The following is a 24433-nucleotide window of genomic DNA, read 5'->3' as shown; positions in this document are numbered from 1 at the left end:
TGAATTTTAAAGCCTGGCTTGTGTGCTTCATACTCAAGGAAGCTTGCCTTGTTCGCGATGGCAAAGACCATTCCATTCTGAGGAATCCACTGAAAGCATGTCCATGTGTAACACGCTATCTCTAAATGGACGTTTCTCAAGTGTGGGAACCAAGCCTCTTTACACAGTCTTATCTCCTGCACAGTCGTGGCATCCAATAAATGAATGAACAACGGCAGAGCAGTGACTGTACACCCTCTACACTAAGACCGTGTGCTGGGTGGGGGTTTAGACAAAATGAGACGACCCCTGACCTGAGCCATTCGCAGTGGAGGTAGGGCACTCCTCCTGACATTATCTATCAAACAAAGGCAAGCATATGGCGCTTAGGTGAGAAACAGTCGTTACAGGCAATCATAAAGTTCTGGAACAATTGGAGGCAGGTGGGATTAGCTTGTAAACATTTCCAAAAGAAGTAAATTTTTAACAGTGTCTGGAAGGAATAAAGGGTTATGGACCTTTGCAGAGGAAGGGTCAGGGCATTTCAAGTAAACAGAAAGGGTGGAAGGAGGAGGAACAGATTAATCATGAACAGGTGAGTCAGCAAGTGATCCAGAGGCCTCAGGCTGATGGGCCAGAGGGGCCGAGGCAGAGGTGAGGTGAAAGTGAGGCCAGGTGGTTCCAAACACATCACCTCGAATATTTAAAACCCAATGCAACCCAGCCCTTTTCTTACAGTGCATTTCTTTCTTTTTTAAAATATTTTATTTATTTATTTATTTACTAGAGACACAGAGAGAGGCAGAGACATAGGTAGAGGGAGAAGCAGGTTCCCCACAGGGAGCCTGATGTGGGACACAATCCCAGGACTCTGGGATCATGACCTGAGCCAAAGGCAGATGCTCAACCACGAAGCCACCCAGGCGTCCTCTTAGCCCTCATTTCTAAATGTCATGGAGCTTGGAAGGAGGAGGTGTTCCTCTTCTGTTCCTTTCAGGTTTGAAGGATGGAGCCGAAGGAGGGAGTTCTTTCTTGAGAACTCAAAAGAACCAGTGGAGGAAAACACCAAATGTGTTAATATGTTTATCCAGCCAGAAGTGCTACAGAAGTTCATCACGACAAAAAGTGGTCTTCGGTCAATGGAGATTTGGGGCTGAGTCATTTGTCCTCATTTTATAGCTCATCAGGCCTCAGAAGACCTTCCAGATCTGTCAGCTGGATACTGGACATGCAGCTGAGCCTCTTTCAAAACTGCTGTCACCATGGACTCACTGAGCTCACTGAACATCCCTTTTGTGTGTTCCTAATTCACTTCCTATTCCCCTCTGGCTCAACATACAGATCACTGGCCAGAGTGTTGGCTTTACTGTGTTGAACTGGTAATTCTGCACCATTTGCTTCCAGTTATCTGGGGCTCTGTGGATTATGTGCATCAAAATCATCTCATTTTTCTTTCATCCATAAATCTGGAGGCATTTTTCTTTTTTTTTTTTTAGCCCTTGAGACTTCTCTTCCACATGTAACTTAAGTTTCTCTCATTTTAAAGCTTTGCATTGCTGTGGGGTTTTTTTCTGAATGATTCTACACTTCTCTTTCCTTACCTCTCCTCATGTAACCAGCTCATAATGTAACTCTAATTTCTACTGACTTTTAAAGAGAAGATTTTTAACCTTAATATATCATTTTCCACAGAGTAATATTCAAAGCTTCATGAACTGTCTAGACATAATATAATTGTTAACAAAAGGTCGCAAGAATACTTGGAATTATTAAGATTATCCTGCCTTAAAAACATAGGCAGTTTCCATATTAACTATCTGATGAGACCTACATGTTCTTTGAATAGACTCGATCATTAAAACTATGACTACAAAGAGAATTCAGATAGGTTATATCTATACTTTATTATTACAAGTATTCATATTTCTATTTAAATTTAGGTTGTTTGGGCATTTGTATTGGGGGGAGGAATAACTCTTTGGTAAAAATGGCTATCACAGAACATTACTCTGAGAAAACGTTCTGCAGGAGAAATTCATGTTGATAATACCAAACATCTCAAGATATATTTAAATAAAAACGGAGCTTTTATCTAATTTTCTAGGTGCCAGTTCAAATTTGGATCAGGAAAGTTATTTTTTAGTATTTCTTTATTGTATTATTTCATTGAATCAAACTGTTTGGAATCCTATACTTCCAAATGAAGACAAAGTACTAAGAAGGCAATGATCTACTACTCTGATTTTCTAATTTAATCCTTTTAAATTGGGTGGCAGCATAATTTTTGAAAAAGCTTTTTATGTTACTCTTGTATTTTGGCTAATTTTGTTCTCCAACTGAGAATGGCATATGTTCATTTGTTTTACTACTGCATGCGTGCTGATGGGACAAATAATACAGCATTTATAGAAACACAGCCAATTCCTTGAGTGAGATACACTAAAAATGAGATTAACTCTACAAATACATCACCCTCTTCATTTATCTCTGCCTTAAAAAAAAAAAAAAAAAGCAATCCAAAGAACAGAGTGATTAACTTTGGTAGAATAACTCACAACACAGTGCTTTTTGTAGTCTTCGGATTTTGATGGCTGTACGGTAGGCAGAGAAACGTACATTATTCAGGTCAGCTGAAATGGAAAAGGGAACACATTTGAAAGCATGTTTATTATTTAACTTCTACTGAGTGGCAAGAATATATTTGTTTACTTCAGATGATGGAAAGGTATTATGTCTGTTTTCATTAAGAAGTCTTCTCTCAAATTCCACAGCATTTATTTAAGAGAATAATTAAATGTTCACCAGGACCATAGTGAGATACATTCCAAAGCAGTGCTACACAGCTTTCAAGAGGGCGTTATCCAATAGGAAAAGGAGGGAAATGAGGAAAAGGAAACATGGCCTGTTAACTTCTGAATGCTTAATAAATCCATCACATTGTAGGCTCAGGGCTGTTTCTTCTCTACTGTTGGGAGGGACTCTCCTCCCAGGGAATCTTCCGCAAGGACAATTAGTTTTCTGTCGATGAGGCTGTCCTGTCCCTCTCACTACTCATAAAGCTAGTCTTATTTCTTCCATCCTGATCTGTTTACTTCTTCTGCCCTTTTATAGATATGGTTAAAATTATCTCATTATCTATATTCAGATCTTTAGAAACAAAAGGTTAAGTGTAGTTAATAATACTGTATTGTATATTTGAAAGTTGCTAGAAGAGTAGATCTTAAAAATTATCACAAAAATAAAACATGTTGTAGTGAGATGAGGTGATAGATGCTGACTAGACTTATTCTGGTGGACAGTTTCACAATACATTCAAATATTAAACCACTATATTGTACCTCTGTAACTAATATAATCTTGTATGCCAATTATATTGCAGTTTAAAAAAACAACTTTGGTATCAAAGTTTGGTACCAAATTTTTGGTACCTAAAAAGATTTGGTATCAAATTAAAAAAAAGATATCATAATTTCTTTCTCTGTTTCTTATAGACAGAGTATCTGTATTAGAGACTGGAACTTAAGCAAACTCAGAAATCATCAGTTTGTACCCTTATTTTACAAACAAAAGAAACCCATTGATTTTCTCCCACTTGTTCAATTCTTGGGGTCGCCATCAACTATCCACATGAAAGCTCAATAGAAGCCTGACATTTAAAGAGATTAATAAGGGGTGCTCCCTCCCTGTTGAAATGGGAGTGGGTGTGAGTCTTGGGGTGTTACTTGCCTCTCCAACAGTGCCTTATCTACCCAAAGAGAAAAAACTCTTTCAAAACCACTGGACCAACCTAAAGGAAACAGACTAGATCATCAATTCAAAGTCATATGCTACTAGAAATCTACAAGATCAGATTTCTCGTCTCATGTGTTTTCTTACATTTTTATATTAAAATGATTGTAGCTTTTCATGACAAAATGAAATTAGGTAAGCTAATTTAGTAAGATTAATTGAATAAAATGTGAGCTAACAGGAAATTTAAAGCAATGAATTGGAGGTTGCTGTGCCATAATTGTTTTGTTTTTAGGGAAAGCTGAAGTTTAAGATGACTCAATGTGAAGGAGCTTGTTTTTAAAATCAACCTCGTGCTATTTCAAACCACATGTTCCCTTGAGAAGAAAGGTAAAAACAGTTTCCTGCATTGCCCTCAGAAATTCTACTGCTTTTCTATGTCAGTGACACAAGCTTTTAAACATACTGTGTCATGGAGGAAAAACTGGTGGTTAGTTTCCATTTAAGAATATACAACTATCAGTTGTTTAGGCTAATTAAATAAAATAGCACTCACCAAGAGATTGAAAGAGTTCAGTCATTTTAGGATGGTCCCAACAAGTTGTCTGTGTTTGATGGCTGGGGGAAAAAGGTAATATATTAAAATTAAAGAGCATACAAATTAATGTATATCACACAGAACATATGCAAAGAGAGTATTTATCTTAAGGTTTTTTTTTTAAAGATTTTGTTTTATTTTATTTTATTTTTTTATTTTTTTAAAGATTTTATTTATTCATGAGAGACACAGAGAGGCAGAGACACAGGGAAAGGGAGAAGCAGGCTCCCTGTGGGGAGCCCATTGCGGGACTCAATCCCAGGACCTTGGGATGATGACTTGAGCCAAAGGCAGATGCTCAACCACTGAGCCACCCAGGCATCCCCTAAATTTTTAAAATACATGCAAAATGATCCCTATATTGGGTCATTCTGAATCCTGATGTCCAGTTATTACATAACATTTGAAACAACAGTAATAAATTTTTATTTGGGCAAATATATTGTGAAAATATAAGTAAAAAATTTTTGTCTCTTTCAAAAAGATTTACAACTAAAAATTAGAACCGAGATAGGAAGTGTGACCCAGGGGCCTCAGGCTTGATGCAGCCAGATCAATGTAGTTTCCAGAATAATTCTGCTTGTGTTAGGCAGATATAGATCCCTATTCAGAATAAAATCCTCCGAGAGCAGAAGTGCTGTAAAGAGTTGCTAAACTTTAGAAGTCCTAATCAAATTTCCAAAGAACAGAGAAATGAAGAGTTTAACTCTGAATAACATCTTCACCTCACAATCAAGTAAGCCTCCCTCCTTGTTAACCTTGAGTCTCTCCTGCCTCAGTGTAAATTAGTCCTTTGCCCCTGTAGGGGCTCACTCAGAGCCCTAGACCTGATACAAAGATTATTTCAAGCTAAAGACATCTGAGATTGAACAGATGTGGAAAGAAGTCTTTTCAGAGCCTCCTTTATCTGACTAAAAGCAGAAACTTCTGGGAAGTGAGGCTTCCATAAATCCTTTTTCTGGGTGAGGTTTGTGGCTATGAAGAAGAAGAAAAACCACTTGCACCTGCATAAACAAACATTATCACAAACTTTCTTATCTTGTGTTTATTCTCCTAAAAAAACCATTTATCTTTCCTAAAGAAACCTATTGGGTCTTCACAAAGGAGCCTTTTCTCCCCAACTTCTTTCCCCTACTCAGTGAGGTCTATATGCCCCAAATTCTAACCACCCCTTTGAGTTACTCATCAGTGTATGTGTAAACAAATGCTCTTCTCTTGCTGATGTGTCTTTTGTCAACATAATTCACAGAACCCCAGAAACTAAACCTAAGAAAGTGGAAGAAAAGTTGTTTTTCCTCCCAACACACCCTTCTTGGTGTGTATCTGAATTCTCCGCTCCCCTTCTGCATGAATCTCTCTTGTCAATGTGACTTCATGCTTGTCTCAGCAATCAGCCTTCCTTGGTTAACCAGGACTTTTTAACAGGCATCAAACAGTTTTTCTCCTGGTACTTATTCTGCACTTGAGAAGTTAAGTTTTAAATTTTCTCTTTTTCTAAAAATTCTAAAACTAATTCACAGAATTTGAAGTCTTTCAGGAATAAGATGAAGGTAGAACAGATCCACATAGTGCTTAAATTAGGTTCCTGCCATTTGTGTATGTGTATGTGTGCGTGTGTGTATGTGGTCAACCGCTCTTAACTTCCATGGGTCAGTGTCCTTATATTTAAAAATAGTTTACTGTCCTTTTTCTAGGTCAGAATAGAGTAATAACATTTAATAGTACTCAAAAGACTTCTTGGATAACGCGCAGTTCTTACAAAACTGTTTAGTAAGCTAAGTGAAATGGCACAGTACACAAGAGAATGGTATTAAAATATTCATACAATCAAATAAAAGAGATTTTTAAAAATCTATGTTATATATCCAAAAGTGGGACATGTCACCAGGAAAAGGACATCATCACTGTTACACAGGCATATATAACAGAATTGTCCAAAAACCCATAATTTGTTTTGAAAAATATTTAAAGTTTAGGTATGAAATTGGGTAAGTAAAATGTCCTGAGAATTCTAAAATCTCACACAGATTAACATGCCTAAAATGTGAAGGTCTATCTCAGGAAGAGCTGGAAAGTTGTCTAGTTCTCCTACCTGGTTCTTGACACCAATGCAGAGGCAAAATGTTTCCGCTGTGTACTCTGCTCCTGAACACCAACCAAACCATTCTACCAGTTTACTCTGTAAGTTGCTCCAACAACCACAGAGAAAGTACTGAAGCTGTCTGACCTAAAATTCTTACAATTCAGTGTGGCCCAGAGCTTGATAAAAATGCAGAATCTTAGACCTCTACTCCTTCTATTGAACTGGATCTTCAATCTAACAAAATCCCATGGGATCAGTATGTACACTCATGTGTGAGAAGTAATTGACCTCAAAAGCTTCTAACGCATGAAGTAAAAAACAAAACAAAACAAAAAATAAAGACACCTCCAAGATTTGTTAATAAAACAACTTCCTCCCTACCATCAATAAGAATTAAAGAAGGATTTGCTGGAAATACACTGTAATTTAAAAAAAAAATCCATCAGGAGATCCAAATGTTAAGACAGCCAACTAGTATTCCCACAATGCTTATCTCTCTGAATTAATTAATTAATTAATTTTTAAAGAAGATTTTATTTATTTATTCATGAGAAACAGAGAGACAGAGAGGTAGAGACACAGGCAGAGGGAGAAGCAGGCTCCACGCAGGGAGCCTGACATGGGACTTGATCCCGGGTCTCCAGGATCATGCCCTGGGCCAAAGGCAGTGCTAAACCACTGAGCTACCCAGGCTGCCCTCTCTGAATTAATTTAAATCCCCATGGCAATTTGTCCAGAGGCAGACATCCCATCATGAAGGACCAGATCAAAGTCCAAGAACCAAACTAAAGCTCTGAGTAACTTGGAGCCAAACTTTATACTTAAATAACTAATGTAAGTACTCTTTCTCTAGAATCACAAGTGTGGAGCTTTGGCAAACAACTCCTATGGGGCCACAAGGGGGAAATACCACCATGCAGTGTGGCAGTGGCTAAGAATTCAATGAGAAGACCGGCTTGCTAATGGCTCTTCTGAGTGAAACCCCGGACAAGAAGCTGAGGGAACACACACATTTGGCAAACAGATGGAGGGAAACAGCATCTCCCTTTGTGAATTCAATACCAGTTGATTCATTAGGCAGAACTGCCAATGCTGAAAATAAACACAGCCTCTGGTTACAGAAGTATAACTGCAGCTTACCAAACAACAGTTAAAAAAAAAAGTAATATATAGTTGACTGTTGGATTTTCTTTTTTTTTTTATCTCTCTCTCTCTCTCTCTCTTTTTCTAGTGGGGGCAAGGTTTTAAAGCAAAAATCCACCCCAAAGGCTCTAAGTATTTGAACAGCTGCAGATGGCTCAACTCATCCAGCCAAAATGCTTCCAAGTCCTCCCAGAGTAGGCAACCAAAACAGAATCAAAGTAGCGTTCCACCTTCCCTCAACCCCCGCCAAATAACAACAGTTTAGGTTCTGGCCTACCTCAAATCCGAAAGAAGAGTAGAACCTAATATTGCGCAGCTTGCTAAACTACTAAAAAAACTAACAAAGCAGCCATCAACAGGTAAGTCCAAAATCATATGAAGCGAGCGATAGTGAGAGCATATGACATATAAGTAGGGGCTGAGGGAGGCTAGGTTTGCTTGTATAGGGAAAAACTGAGGCCTTTCATGTGGGCAAAGAGTTAGTGGTCTCTGAACTATTTTAAACTCAGCAAACTGAAGAAAACTCATAGCAATGCAAATGTTTCTTATGCATAGAAATGTAAATCATGTCCATTGGGATGCAACTGATTACTACCTGTGGACTCTGACCAGTTTATCAGCTTTGCACCTGTGGGAAACTTCACTTCATCCCTTGTTTGAGTATAAAGAAGGACTTCTTAGAACTTCTGATTCCATTAGTGAGTTAAATGAAATCTTTGTTCTTTTTATATTTATATGTGACTCAAGATTTTACCTAATTTTTATTTATTTATTTAATTTTTTAAAATTGAGATGTAACACTGTGTGAGTTTAAGGTGTACAATGTGTTGGTTTGATACATTTATACACTGCAGTAGGATTACCACGGTTCTGTGAGCTAATACCTCTATCCCATCACATGATTATCATTTCTGTTTTATGGTGAAAATATTTAATATGTAGTCACCTAGCAACTTTGAAGTTTAAAACATAGTACTGTTTCGAGTAATCACTGTGCTGTGCATAAGATCTCTGTTAACTGTTTTTTTTTTTTTTTAATCATCCTTTAACACCCTGGATAGTTCTGGTTTATACCTGCTATCCTGTATACTTATTAAAAGAGGACTCCTTTACTCTTATATGTCCCAGCTGAGGTAACATGTGCTCCCTGTATTTTATGGATTTTGATGAAATAATGAACCAATAAGGTTAATAAGGCATACACATTTCTACCTATTATTATTCATATGTATTCTAATGAGCCATCAAAAGTAAAACACAAGCTTGTACATCAATGTATAGAACACAAAATGTTGTAAAACAACAGTCCAATATATGAGACAATGAACCAATGGCAAAGTAACTTTTATGATAGATTGGTAAGATATTGATTTCTGGGCAACAGACTGCTCTGAGGAAGATACTTTTTAAACCCATCTGTCCTCATTAGAGTGGTCTCATTTTTTTTCCATAAAACCTTAAATGATGACAAGAAAGCATACTGCTTACCCCAAAACTGACAAACACATTTACTTGTTACTTATCTACTCAATTTTATGCTTGAAACTGGATTTTTTGAGTTTTGCCATGTGTCCTTTTCATTTCAATTACCATTTGAAGGACATATAAGAGAAAAAATTAAAGGTGAGTCAGTTAATTGAAAATGCAAATGAGAGAAAAAGAATGACCCATATTGTTCAGGGATAAGACAATCTCAGAAAGAGAATTATTTCTTCTTTGCTGTGAATAGTGAAAGATAACACAGGTCAGGATGCATAATATTAATTACAATAATGACCTATTATTTGAGTGTCCAGTCTGTACCAGGTGTTCTTCCAAACACTTTCCTTGTGTAAACTCAATCCACATAAAAATTCAATGAATTAAGTGCCAATAGTAGCCCATTTTACGGATGAAGGAACTAGGGTAGGGAGAACACTTCGATAACTTGCTCAAAGTCTCAGAGTAAGTAGTAGAAATGGAATTTAAACCCAGATGGTCTTATTTCAAGCCTGAGTTCTTAATATGGAAGTATACTTGCATGACTGAGACTTTAACATCTTTCTGATGAATCTGTCTAAATCTGAGTCCATGGTCCATCATTATAATCATTGTAAACACTCTCATCTGCCTTGCTTCTCTCTCACTCCTGGCAAAACCCAAGCATGGATCAGCTCAATTACTTGCCTTCGCTGGACCTGAGCAGCTGTGCATGAATACAGCTGGAGAAAATCACTCAACAGACAGACTAATTTTACTTTAAATATTTAACTTCAAACCTCAAATGTCCAACTGCTGGCAACTACACAACATTCCCTAATAAACTTGCTTCCCAGACCCCAAGACAATTTACTACTGCCTTCTCCCTCCCAAATCTAAGTAAGTTACCCTCCCTGCCTTGTATCATTTCACTTGATCTCATACTTCATTGAAAAACTAGAAACCACCAGATTAGGACTCTTTCATTTTACCACCATCAAATCAATAAATTTCCTTCTATCTGCCAGACTGTCTTCTTCTCTCCTCCTTCCTGAGGAATTCCTCCCTATCAAAGGCTGATTCTTTCCAAAGATTTCTTTAAGAACTTGTTTTTAACTTCCTTCTCAGTAAGACCATTCTCTAAATTATAAATGTTGGAGTGTCTACCATCCTTACACAAACATACACATGCATACACACACACACACACTCTCTCTCTCTCTCTCTCATCCCTACTTTGAATCTACATTTCCTGTTCTCTATTACCTTTTTCTCCTCTTGACAGACAAAATTCTCAAACAGTGTACAACCTCATGTCCTATTCACTACTAAATGCACATCTATTTAGTTTCCAACTTCACTCCTCTACCCAACTGGCCCTATTAAATTACAAGTGAACTGCATGTTGTCCAATGGAGTGGCTGCTTTTCTGTCTTCAATGCCCCAGACCAGTCCTCAGGATGGGGAGAAATAGGGAAGAAAAAAACCCCAAAAGTCACAAAGCAAAAGTGGAAGCGAAGAGATGCTGTGTAAAAGAGAATCTCCAGAATGAAGCTGACTTGGGCTTTTGCCTGCTCTGTTAATATCTGCTTTACATATGCTTCTGAAAGTTCATAGAAGAATATAGGAGTCAAGCAGGAGCTCCCAAATCATCAATCTGCATTCAGGTGAATAAAGTATAAAGAGTGAAAACAAATTCTGGCAATCTGATGCAATGCTGTTTATCTGAGTAGCATCTTCTTAAAGATCTAAGAGATGACATTCTCATTTTGGAATTTATAATCCCCCCAATCTTTAGTTCACTTGAGACCAGAAAATAGAAAAAAATAAAAAATAAAAAATAAATAAAAAGAATAAAAAGAAAATAGGAAGAATCTGGAGTACTCCTGCCAGTATGCAGATTCTTACTGTTTGTGTGTAAGCTTGTGTGCATGACTGTATGGAGGGGCCCATGGGGGATGGCTTGGGCAGGAAATCAGGAGGCTCCTTCCTCCACTGGGGAGACTTAAGGGTTCAGGTTATATAGAACTTCCTGAACCCTCAACAAACACCTTCTGCCATCTTCGAGGCTTTTAAAGGCAGGAAAGACAAAGTTACATTTTTTTGAAATGTAAGAATCAATCTAAGGGAAAACCTAAGAAAGTTTGAATGCAACATTTCAAGAAAAAAACTTTTTTGTTTAAATTCCAAATAGGATACAGGATCCGATTTGGTAAGATACTGTAAATGCATAGTCTTCCTTAAAAAATGCCACTAGCGGGCAGCCCAGGTGGCTCAGCGGTTTAGCGCCGCCTTCAACCCAGGGTATGATCCTGGAGTCCCAGGATCGAGTCCCACATTGGGCTCCCTGCACGGAGCCTGCTTCTCCCTCTGCCTGTGTCTCTGCCTCTCTCTCTCTCTCATAAATAAAATCTTAAAAAAAAATGCCACTAGCTTGTCATGATAATGAAGACACAAGGCAGGATCACTAAACTGTCAACAATGGATAACTCCAAACATATTGGGTTTAAGTCTAAAATGCACTTAAAATAATTTCAGGCTCAAGAGTAAGTTAAAAAACACAAACATGTGAAGGGCTATATAGAGATCAAGGCTACAGCACCTCAAAATACAAATGTCAATATTCCAGTCACAGTTGACAGAACAATTTGCTACAAAACAAAACGACAAAGTTTGCTTGTAGTTGTTTTTAAGTAAAGCAGTAGAATTCATGACCAAAATGGGTGTGCCTGGGTGTGCCAGGAGCTTCAGGTGATACCTGTATCACACTCCATAAACTCGGCCCAGAGCTCAGAAGGAGCCTCACCTCTGACCCAAACTCTACCCCCATGTCCCTATAAGTTCTCAAACTAGGGAGGGTCAGACCAGTAATGGACATTAATCAACATTCCTGCAGGTCATCTGTTGTTGAGTTGGCCCTGGGGAGTCCTCTATATCCATACCCGGTGTGTCAATTCCAGGATTATTTCTCACCAGAGTTGAGTTTATCATTGTATCCTTCTGGTTTGTTTTTTTTAAAGCTGAATTTATGTTATTTAGATTTTTTAAAATGTACTACTTTATTTCTCTCATATGTAACTTTTTAAAGGAGAAAGTGTTTCTATATGGTTGTATTGAATCTTACACTATCATTTTACTTTATAATCCACATAGAAAAAAGATGATCTATTTCACAATTTACTTGATCATTATCACTTTTGTACTTTTGCTAGTTTCAGTGACTATTTTAAAAATTTAATCTTTACAAATCAAAGCACGAAAATCTCCTCCTCTCCAGTGGCCCCATAGCGACCTTTCTGTTCTGTCGAGTAGACCTTTATTAATTGGATCCCTGACCCTAAAAGTCAAACTGTAGAGTAAGGCTGATGGTGCTACTATAATACAACGGAACCAAGTAATCTATAAGATGCCAAGCCCCAATTCCACTTCATGGTACCCCAGCAATGTATAGATGAATGACAGGAAAATAATAACTTCTTAAGTCCTGCATTAGTCAATATTCTTCCCAGTGTCAACTTCACCTGAATTATCTTAGTACATCAGGGCCCTGGTAAATATACTGGAAATTGTCCGGTTACCGTTTGCCAGCAAAAGGCTGTTGTAGGGCAGCTGGTCTGCTCCTAAGTTTTCTCATTAGCCAAGGTGTGTTCACTTGTCTGCAGCTGTCTCTAAATGCAGGAGGAGGCTTAGGGATCCCAAGATGCTTACATTCTTTCATGAAACAATTTTGTTTTTCCCTCATCAGCAGAGTTGGCCCAATGAGTTTGAAATATTTCTTTTCAATATAGATAAAGTCTCAGACTATTTCTTGTAAAAATGGACTCTCCAGTACATTCTCTTAGGCTTCTATTTCATTTCTTTATCATTAAAACCAAAACACAAGCTGTATTTTTGGAAAGAGACTCACGTGTGTCTCAAGTCGTCTCCACTTAAAAGTCTGGCACCAAAAGGATGCAATCTCTCATTTTGATTAAGGAGGAAGAGAGATGAAGACAGCTGAGGAGACCTTTCAGAGAGAACTGTATTTATCTTTCATTGTTAGTTACATCTTTGTTATGGATTTATTTTGTTTTGGGATGAGTTTTCTCCAATCTTTAAACATAAAACGCTTTATGTTGATTTCTTCTTTATTTTGTTATACACACACCTTTGTTAGCCTGGACTTTCTTGTTAGGCTGAATATTTGGATAGCCCATTGCTGCCACTCCTCTCTGCTCTTACTTAAGGAAGACATATTTTACCTACATCACTAAACAGGTCCACAATTTCTCTAAAGAAATAAGCATTAATTCTTTCCTTTAGATTGTACATATGTAATGAGACAAGTATATACAGTTTATGCAAATAAACTGCATGACTGCTATAAAAAACAGCAACTTGCTCTCCAAGATTTCATTTACAACTATAAACTTTGGTTGTTGTCCCCTGCCCCCCACCTCCCCGAGCAATTGATGGATTAGGGCAGCAGAGAATGCCCTTGGGAGGCAAGAAAGGAGAATTATCCTTAATGGACATGAGAAAAGAAAAGGAAAATATAAGGGAGATGTAATAAACTGAGCAAAATTTTGATTTAGGCCTATTCATCAAGAGGAGTGTGAATAAGACAGAGAATGCATAGTAGTGGTATCTGTATATATAGTTTATTCTGATGAATACATTGTAATATTGAGGAATGCCAGTTTTAGAAAATGTGATATGCATTATCTGTTAAGAAGAGATTACTAAATGTTCATATTAAAGCTGTGTGTATGAGCACACTTAAGACTCCATAAAGAATTTAGGTTTGCACCTCAGATTCTAGAGGAAAACCTGTTAAGATGCGAATGTGCAGCCCTGTCACAAGAGCTGCATAATCACTTGCATCCAAAGCTAATGCTTACCAAAAAGTCACACACTCTGGGTTTATAGATGACATCGTAGAGGGAGAAAGGAAAACCAAACCATTTCTCCTAACTTCACCTTACTAACTTCTATGAAAGAGTATGACTTACTAACAGCCTGGACATGTATTGAATCATATATGCTAAAAGCCCTATGGGACTTATGAGTCAGCCCTGCTGAGCATCCTAATCATCAATGGAAATCTGTCCAATGACAGAAATCTCTGACCTTGTAAATGAGGAAAGGTAACGGGGGCCACAGAGTTTCTTCCACTACCTCTGAACTCCTGTCAAGGTTGACTGGCAGGACTGTGGAGAATATTTTTCTACCTACAGATAAGCGCCTTTGTCTATTACTGTACTGCAGTGTGACATTTCCTTAAACATATAAACCATATATTAACGCACAGAATTAGCCTATGAAAATTAGCTCTGCACTCAATTGCTGGCACATAGTAGGTCCATCGTAAAAGGCAATCAGTCCACAGTATGTCTGCTCAAATTTTCTCCACCTGATTGCTCCTTCCTTAATATGTCTTCATCCTACCCAAATTTTCCATGTGACTAAAATTTATGTTCTCTACCTCAGGCAACACAGAGAACTGGAGGCATAGCAGTCAAGAGGGTAGGAGCTGGAGTCAGTCCCTGGGTTTCAACACTAGCTCTTCCACATACCGGTTGTGGAACTCAAGCAAGCTATGTGTGTACTTGTTATCTAAGTTGTTATCTAAGCCTTGCCTGTAAATGGGGGTAACGACAGTACCCACACTTCAACGAGAATGAAGACAGAATTCATGCACAGGATTAGCACAGCGTTGGCAAATGAATATTCAAAAAATATAATGATCATTATTATCACCCACTATGGCTATTTATTATTATTATTATTATTATTATTATTATTATTATTTCTGGGTCAAAATGAGAAGCAATGAGTTTTATATGGTTAATGTGACATTAGGAAAGTTCAACTCAAAACTTTTTTTTTTTTTTTTCAACTCAAAACTTTTACTCATCATTCCCTTGATGACTGAAACTCCCTGGATACTAACTTTTAGCTGAGGAAATGAAAAACGTGTGCGAAACACAAACACATAACTAAAAATTCACAGAGAAAGAAATCTGGCTTTTATGGTAGATTTTTGTATATTGTAAAGGCAGCAAGAGCCATTTTAGGTTTCCTTAAACTGATAGAACAATGGGCTGTCATTGGATTATACTAGAAAAAAAATAACTATATCAGCTTTGGAAAGCCTACCTTAGAAGCACCAAATATAATTTAAAGATATGAGTTTCAACTTAAGATAGTAACATAGAGAGATTTATACTACACCGACTATTACAGTTCAGATCTGCATTCTGTCATTACAGAAACAAGTGAGTCCTAGAATCGCTGCAGCGCATTGCAAAATATTAATGAGAAAACACCTCTAGAGAAAGAAATGCATTGGGAAGCCATCAAAATATGTTTTAATCTATGAAATAAAAATATGAAATAAAGACAATTTGTTCTTCCCGTAACTTTCTCACTACATTCTGGCATTAGAGTATACAAAACAGTGTATGTGCATATTGAATATAACTAAATTTCTGCCCGACTCATATTATTTTTTGGCCAAATTAATACATCCTAATATGCTCCAGGAAACTCTAGCTGCATGACAATCATGCTAAATTTGTTTTTAACATGCATTCTCTACTTACTTGCGCAGCCATGCAAAAGGAAGTGTATATTAAAAGCCCTTTCACTCATTTTTTTACTTGCTTATTAATTTACTTGGGAATTAAATTCTGTTTTCATAACAATTTTTCATCTGGAAATACTGGCTCACATTAACTCTCCCTCCAGAGATTGATGTACTTTATAATAAAGAAATAAACAGTTAAGTTACACAACAGAGCAGGTAATGAAAGAATCTGGCTAAAAAGTTTTCTAAAAATAAGAGAATTCATTTTATATACCTGGAGAGATTTCTAAATATTTCAAAATCCTAAAAGATACTGAACAGTAAAACTATATATATTCAAGACAATTCAATCTTTCACTAATGTGGAAGATGCTACAATCCTATGGGTCCCACTAAACATATTGGCCATCGTTGTATTATACATATTTTGAAGTGCTGGTCATGGTGCTCTAGCCAATGAGATGCCAGAGAAACCAGCTTTTAGTGTACTGGTCTGCCCCATCAGAACTCATAGTCTGAGCAAGAATATAATTCTGTGAGAGCCTACCAAAAAAATTCTGAATCAGTGAAACTCTGACTTTTATAACATTGTTTTTAGTCACATATAACCAACTTGGACATAGAAATTCCTTTTCAATAGCAGTGCTAAAGTTAAAGATGGATTTTTAAAATGACAAATCAAATAGATAACCACTGTATGACATAATCAAACAAGAGAATTAATATTTTCTTTATCCAGTAAAGACAAAAATCTGCCTTGTTGGGTCCAATCTACATTTTTTAAAAAATCAGATAATGAGGATTCTTTGTCACTTATAGTAAAAACAATTTAATTTCAAATAATTTCATGGACTTCTTGATTTTGTATAATATATGTATCAGTTTTCTATTGCTGCTGTAACAAAGGACTCCAAAATAAACGTCTCTCTAAGCTAAAATTGAGGTTTGCAGGTCCATGTTCCTCCCTGAAGGTTCTGAAAGAGAATCCCATTTGCTTGCCTCCTCCAGTTTCTAGAGGCTTCAAGCATTTCTTGACTCATGCTCCCTTTTCCACCTGCTGCTATTATTGTTATTATAGCAATGAAAATATAAACATTTTAAAAATGGTTTAAACTTGAATGAGAGGATTACACCCTCTCTCAATAAAGACATGCCAATTTACCCAGCCTCCGACTTCTTTCCATTCATGCTTGCACAAATCTGACACCAGCCAACTGCTTTCCTACCTTATCCTTAAGTTTATCACAACCCAGTAAGGACAGACTGTACACTGCAAGAAGTAGTAAATTCCATTAAGACAATGTAACATATACTGTTTTTATATTTCATATATGGTATGGTGATTTTTTTACCCTGAGGACACATCTCAGACTACAATAAAACCTTCATAAGCATATACTATTTCACAAACATTGACTTCATTCACAAATTTTTCAGGAAGAGGGATATTGGAAGAGTAGACTATTAGTATCAACATGGATTTTGGAGATCTACATGCCATTTACGAAAGTTACAAAGGAAATTGACCCAGAGATCTTCATCTAACTCGCCTGAGGTCAGTTAGCTAATCTGAGACAGAGTTGACTCTAATAATAGTGATTATTTTTCCCATAATTATGATGCTATTCACCATACACATAAAACAGAGTCAGCTAGTCAGCTGTTGCCACTTTAACACATTGTAAAGAAACAGCTTTGCTAATTTACACCTCAAGGGACTGTATCATTCTGTCCTAGGATGATACTTAGGCTAAGCCAAAGATCAAATCCTACTCAGACCTTGTGTAAATGGTATAAAATGCATGAAATGTTACATAATAAGGAGAAACTTAGTATGTAAAAAGGAGAAATGTCAATTGACAATAAAAAGGGAAGGATGATAAACCTAAACTAATATTGCAGGTAATTTCCATAAGTCAAAAAACCCTGAAAATACTGAACATTTTTTGGATAAATACACTGCTTCTTTTTGATGGATTAAAATTAGAAGAGTACAGCACTTTTTACATGGATTTTTAGGGAGAAATAAAAATGGTTTAGAATCAGTACAGTCTGAGAAACATCATGTCAAGAGTTTGACAGATTTATTTACTTAAAGATTTATTTTTTATTTTTTTGCAATCTCTACATCCAACAGGGGTATGAACTCATGATCCTGAGGTCGAGTCTCAAACTCCATTGACTGAGTTAGCCGGCACCCCAAGAGTCTGACATATTTAGAAATTTTGTCATTTTCCTCAAATACTTTAAAATCTGTTTTAAAAAATATATAATAAACATACATAGCCTAACCTAATAAACTACAAATATTACTCTGATTTTTAAACTTCTTTTAAATATTAAATATATATAGTTTCCTTCAGATAATAGAATTGAATTCCATTTTCTAAACTTACAAGGGAAAGCCTCTTAAGTTATCAACATAACTTAGCTTTTTTGGTATCATAAAGGAGAATTAAAATCAACTTACTTGATGTAATAGGGCACTTTATTATGTGAAATGGATCTTTGCCATGGCAGCTGGACTGAAGCTGAAGAAACAAAGGGAGGTTATTGGAAACACTGCTCACCCAAAAGCCTCATGCCATAATGCAGAACAACTGAACACATTTTATAGCCAATTCAATGAGAACTGTTCTGGTTTTTGAGCTGGATTCCTATAATTATGAAATCTGTAGGCTAAACAAAGAGTGGCTTTTTTTTAAAGATTCATTTGAAGCCAGGAAAGAAACAACACAGGTTCAATTTCAAATGCCAACTCTAACTAATTGAACCTGTTGCTAAAAATACTGTTAAAAATCAAGTTTTATTGTTTATAACCACCACAATTGAAAACTTTGTGCTAACCAGAAAATGCACTCTGTATATACTTTTTGATTAAGCTAAAGCCAAAATTAATTTTACCTGGTATATCCAGATTATACACTAGATTTCGCACGACTGAATTTTCCAGATCATTAATAACGTACTTTACTTTGCTTCACAGGAATAACTATCTAGGACAGATGGCATTTAAACAAACTCATTTGTATGAATTTTTAAAAGGAAAGATTAAGATAAACACAGGCAAAGGGTTGTAAAAAACAACAACAACAACAACAACAACAAAAACCAAGGTAATTATTGGATAGAAGAATTCCAAATACTTACTTTCATCTGAAATGCCCAAAAAACACAGTTTCCTAATTTTACATTAGATATCACTATGATTGAGATTTCATACTTTGTTTTAGGTACTTATTTTTGTTGAGGTACTTATTTTTTACACTTCCAGTTATTCCTTATTTATAAAAACATATTATTCCTATATAAATCAATTATTTTAAGACTTATACATGCAAAGCTAGAGCAACTAAGGAATTTTGCTAATAAACAAGCAATTCAAACAAATCTTTGCAATTATCACTAGACCCTCATATAGCCAATTGTCGTCAATGATTTTTTCTGAATTCATGTCATATTAATATCTTACAAAAATAGAGCATTCTAAACTTAGCAAACCATTTTCAAATATATCCATTGATAAGGAAGCCAACAAAAACATATTAGAGCTCCACTTGATACATAAAGAATTTAATAAATACTCAGAAGTGAAATAACTTGCCTTAGAAATAAGGCGGAGCTCAGATATGATCTCAAGATTTCTGACCACTAGTTCAGCAACTTTTCTATTCAACAATTATCCTTCTCTTTGTAACATGTGAGCACTCCCTCCTCCAATTATGTCCATGAAAATAGAAAAGGATGATGAAAACGTGGAAGTAGGTATATTAAATTTCTCATTAGAGCCAACCTCATTTCACCAGGCTAACAAGTCATTTTTATTTTGTGTCTAACTAAACAGACTACTTTTATAACCATGGCTGAAGTCCAAGAAATATTATAAGGTCAATGATTCCAAGCAGCAAGAGATAACAATTATTCAATTTATTAATTGGTATTTTGTTTATACTTCTCCATTTATGTTAATAATTGTTTTGATTCGAAAAACTCCGACCTCCTTGGAATATCAGTGCCATACACTAAAAGGCAACATACTTGAATTTCACAAAGTGCATGTGAATTTTACCATGTTTCCTTTCCTAAAGTGCATGAGTTGGATTTTTACTATGAAAGAATGGTTGCTAGGGTAGGTGAAAGTGTAGGGTTTGGTTTCATCAATACTAATAGATAACTAATCCTAAAAACTGTAAATAGTGTCACAATTATTTATTTATTAAATTCCTCCTTATTTTGGCATTAGCACATAGCTTAAATTAAGATTAAGAAATCTGAAGTAGTTCATACCTAATGAGGATACTGCAAACTTAATGACTATCAATACTGATAGCATCCCAACTTTAGAAATGCATCCTTATACTCAGTATATTGCAGGAAGGTCTACAATTCTCAAAGACAGGCTATCTAAGGGTTCAGGTGTGTGAAACGGAAAACATGTGTGCCTGTGGGAAGGGGAAGGAGGGGAAGAGGGAGAGCATGACTCTGGAGGACAGGAAGGGCAGGAAATGACTAATTCAGATTCTTAAAACTGTGAAAATAGAAAAGCCTGACCTTGAATTGAGGTAAAGCAGATTACTGACCATGACAAATGATTAATGGAAAACCTAAATGAAATCAATTTAGTTGGAAGTCATGGTATTACTTCAGTTTTTTCTATTATTATAGATACAAAGAAGTTGCCATATTGGGAAATAAGCTGAGCCTTAAGTTTTATTTTTTTTATTTTTTTGAGCCTTAAGTTTTAAACTTCACTTATATTGAACTAAACAAACCTTTCTGACATACGTTTGCCAGGAAAAACAAAAGTAAAGAAATTAATAGTGAAAGCACCAGTGCCAGGAACTGTGTTAGGTGCTGTGAAACTCATTGTGTTTTCTCACTTAATTTTCAAGGTGATCCGAAAAACATAAGTATTGTTATAGTAATTTTAAGATAAAGAAATTAACTTTCGGGGATCCCTGGGTGGCGCAGCGGTTTGGCGCCTGCCTTTGGCCCAGGGCGCGATCCTGGAGACCCGGGATCGAATCCCACGTCAGGCTCCCAGTGCATGGAGCCTGCTTCTCCCTCTGCCTGTGTCTCTGCCTCTCTCTCTCTCACTGTGTGCCTATCATAAATAAATAAAAAAATTTATAAAAAAAAAAAAAAAGAAATTAACTTTCAGGAATCAACAGGTCTAATGAAAGGCAGAATTAATATTTTAATCTTAATTTGGATGATTCTGAGTCCTACATTCTTGAGCTTCCCCAGCAGTGAATGATAAAGTAGGAGCTTAAATTACTTACATAAGATCTTATTAGCAGTCTGTAACATTTAACATTTCGATTGGAGAATATTACATAAAAATCTAAATATGTGGTTTGGCTACATCTGTAATACTTGACCAGAAGAAAAACTAAGTATGATTACAGTGAACCTAATAAAAATCTCAAAGATTCATGGGGAGCTATTTTTTTTTTAATTTCTAAAGATACAGGTACATTTTAAATTAATAAACACTTTTTAAGAAGAAAAACTAATTAGAAATCTTAAAATATAAAAATGATCTCTTTATTGTGAAAAAGTTCATAACCTTTGCTGATGATATAGCAATGACAATATGATACTACATTAGTTATTATAGCTGATGGTCCAGTGAAAATCCATAGCTAAAGACAAATTGTTTTGCTCCATTTTAAAGACTGTGACAGATCATTACAAGTAATAACCAATAAACAATATTGTAATTAATCTTAATATTACTTCTTATACATTTATCTAATATAAGTAAATATATCTGTAGCAAAGAATATGGCTCCTTGAGGGAAAGTGAGAGAATATACTCATTCATTCAATTAATGAGAACAGTCAACTTTGTTGGTACTTACTAGAAAGAAAATGCTGAGAGGATGGCCCAAAATCTCTATGGGCTTCCTGAAGCTGTTTAAGGCGATCATCCACAGAAACCTACACATATAAATGCAAGAAATAATTTGTTTTGAAAACAATGACTTTAATAATATACTAGATTTAAGTATTTTTTTTTATTTAAATTCAGTTAGCCAACATATGGTACATCATTAACTTCAGATGTACACTTCAATAATTTATCATTTGTATGTAACACCCAGTGCTCATGACATCCGGTATCCTCCTTAATGGCCATCCCACAATTATCCCATCCCCCCACCCACCTCTCTCTCCAGCATCCCTCAGTTTACTAAATGATGCTACTGCCCAAGATAGGATTCCTGTAAAGACTCTTTATCTCTGGAATCAAAGTACTAGGATTAAAACAGACTTCTGGTACAAAGTGACAGACAGCAAACAGTACTCTTCTAAGCAGTTTATACAAATTAACTATTTTAACCCTCACAATAATCATATTGGGTTATCACCACTTTACAGATGAAGAAATTGGGACACAAAGACCTGTCCAAGGACAGAAAGTGAGTACAGGACAGTATTAATCTGGTGCCAGAATCTATTGCTTTACTGTTCCTCTACATTGCATTAAAAGCAGTAAAGCTCTAAAGCATCTAAAGTTAAGATGTGGCCTTGTGGCCAGGGGCCACTCATCTCTCTTTTACTCTTTTAAAAAGTGCCACAGGAAGCAAATGAAAAACAAGTCTAAAATACTCCCAGGGTTAAAACAAAACAAATCAAAACAAAACAAAACAAAAAAAACAAAAACAAAATAACAAAAAAAAACCAGATAAATGCAGACAGACAGAAAGACTGGTAGATGACAGAGAGATAGTATTAGATGATGGATTGATAGATAGAGGTAGACGGAGAGTACAAAGATTTATGAGAATGGAATCTCTTATTTGCCTTCATGTTTGTGTCCAATTATCTCGACTTGGGGGTATTCAAGTGTATACCAGTCAATTAGTGTAATCTCTAAATTTGTCCTCAAAACTTCCACTGTTAGCTCTCTACATTATGAAAATGCAGAGAGTTGGTATACCAAGAAACTAAATGCAAATTAGTAATGACTGCACATAGCCTACTGACACTTCCATCTTCTTTTTCCTGGTCCTGGTCTATGTAGTGCGAGTCAGATGTTCTGCTTAGATTGTCGATCTTATTTTCAGCTGCCTTTAAATGAAACATGTATACCTCTGGTTCACTGGGAAGTTCTAGTTTCTTCTGGTTAGCTATTTAAATTGCATTAGCAAGTGCTTCGTTCACTAAAGCCAAAAAGCACTCAAGTTCCATACTTTACATTAAGAAGAGAAGATACTAGTCCTGAAATGTAGTGACATTACTACCAGCATGGATTCTTTTCCCTCATATTCAACCAGCAACTAACATCTGTGCTCTAACAGTTACAACACTCAGAGATAAGGATAAGAGAATACATATCCTCTTTTAAGCATAATGTATTCCCTGACTTCTCATCTTTGGAGATAGTGATAATACAAGCAAAAGGCATCACGATGGGCCACAGGAATACCTACATGAAGGTAATGAATTAGGGAAATGGTGCAGAAGGAAAAAAGATAAAGTCAAACCCATCTGTGTTCCACTCTTTAGAAAATTACATGAGTTTAACAGATCCTGCCTTATTAATACCAGATTATTAACACACTTTTCAAAGATAGAAAAGATTGTTTAACACTATGCAGTCATTTCTTACATTTTCAACTTCATGAAAAACATATGAACCACTAGGTATTCAGTGGTATTTTGAGTTATTTCAGGAAACCGAGTATGTTATATCTTTAAAATAAAATGCTTTTGTGTACCACCTCCAATTGCACATTTGTCTCATTAAATACTGCATTTTAGGCTCCAAATAGAGAAATAGGTAAGAATTATTTTTTCAATATTCCACTTAAGTTATCCTGCTAGTTTTCAGGGGGAAAAAATGATTATGATGACTCCAAGGAACTAGCCACTGAACATTTAGTCTGCAAAGACTAAAACCCAAAACTATTGACTCACATATGTGACTTGCAAATGCTAATATCTAGTAATACTCAACAGAGCTAAAGGTAAAAACACCACAACAGTACAACTGTGTTAACTGAAAAAAAAATGAATAAGATACCTAAATAGCAAACAATGGAAGAAGGGAGATTTCTTAACTTTTCAAAAGGAAAAAATAAATACATGATTAAAGTAAGAAAAATTACTCCTTCATGAACCATTATGGGAAAATGTTTCTGTGACCTATCACAGGTCTCAATTACCGTGATTTGACCCTGTGCAGTTTTCTACAACTATCATATGAATAGTATATCATAAAATTACACTAAAACCTAGATTCATAAATACATGAGGCCTCTGGGTTCAAGACATGAAAAGACAGATACTTGACGATATTATATGCTACACCTACCAGTAAAGAAGGAGAAAATGACAATGTGCAGTAAAATAATGAGGCAGGTTTTAAGGACCACCTGGGGTGTAAAAGTTGGATCATGAAGAGGGATAAACTGATACCTGCAGAAGTTTCCATCGCATATTAAGGTCATCTAGCTGGCGAGACATCTTTAGAGATGGATGCAGGTCAAGTGGAGACAGCTGACTGGATAAATCATTCACTGTTTTAACTTTTAGGTTGATTGGTGCAATTTCTTCTCTAAATGCCTGGAAGAATAAAAACAAAAATTACGACCTTGGAAAAGAACATAACAGAAAGTGGTACTTTGAACTTTCCTTCAATGAAAATGGCAAGACCAGCTGAGAGGCCATTGACAGCAGTTGTACACTCAATGACAGTTCAGTTCAGGTCTTTAGCAATGCGGACTACTGGCCACAGAGTCATCCTTCATTACGTGGAGTATCTTTTTTTTAAATTTATTTATTTATTTATTCATGAGAGATACAGAGAGAGGTAGAGACACAGGCAGAAGGAGAAGCAGGTTCCTCACAGGGAGCCGGATGCGGG

At 36.1% G+C, this 24433-nt stretch overlaps 1 protein-coding gene across 12 annotated transcripts in view; it reads right to left on the bottom strand.

Annotated features, from left to right (window-relative positions):
- UTRN (utrophin) overlaps positions 1 to 24433 on the bottom strand; it is a 497383-nt gene that overhangs the window by 65000 nt on the left and 407950 nt on the right. For all 12 annotated transcript variants that reach the window (XM_049113409.1, XM_025422487.3, XM_025422483.3 and 9 more), the window contains 5 exons: positions 23986 to 24132; positions 21423 to 21501; positions 18029 to 18089; positions 4265 to 4326; positions 2535 to 2609 (listed from right to left, as the gene is read on the bottom strand). In XM_049113409.1, the coding sequence (XP_048969366.1) occupies positions 2535 to 2609; positions 4265 to 4326; positions 18029 to 18089; positions 21423 to 21501; positions 23986 to 24132 (424 nt within the window). The remainder of the gene's footprint in view (positions 1 to 2534; positions 2610 to 4264; positions 4327 to 18028; positions 18090 to 21422; positions 21502 to 23985; positions 24133 to 24433) is intronic.

The sequence above is a fragment of the Canis lupus genome, chromosome 1 (assembly GCF_003254725.2).
Source record: "Canis lupus dingo isolate Sandy chromosome 1, ASM325472v2, whole genome shotgun sequence".
NCBI lineage: Eukaryota > Metazoa > Chordata > Mammalia > Carnivora > Canidae > Canis > Canis lupus.
Note: the sequence above shows the minus strand (reverse complement) of the source record. Positions and strands in the feature narration are given on the sequence as shown.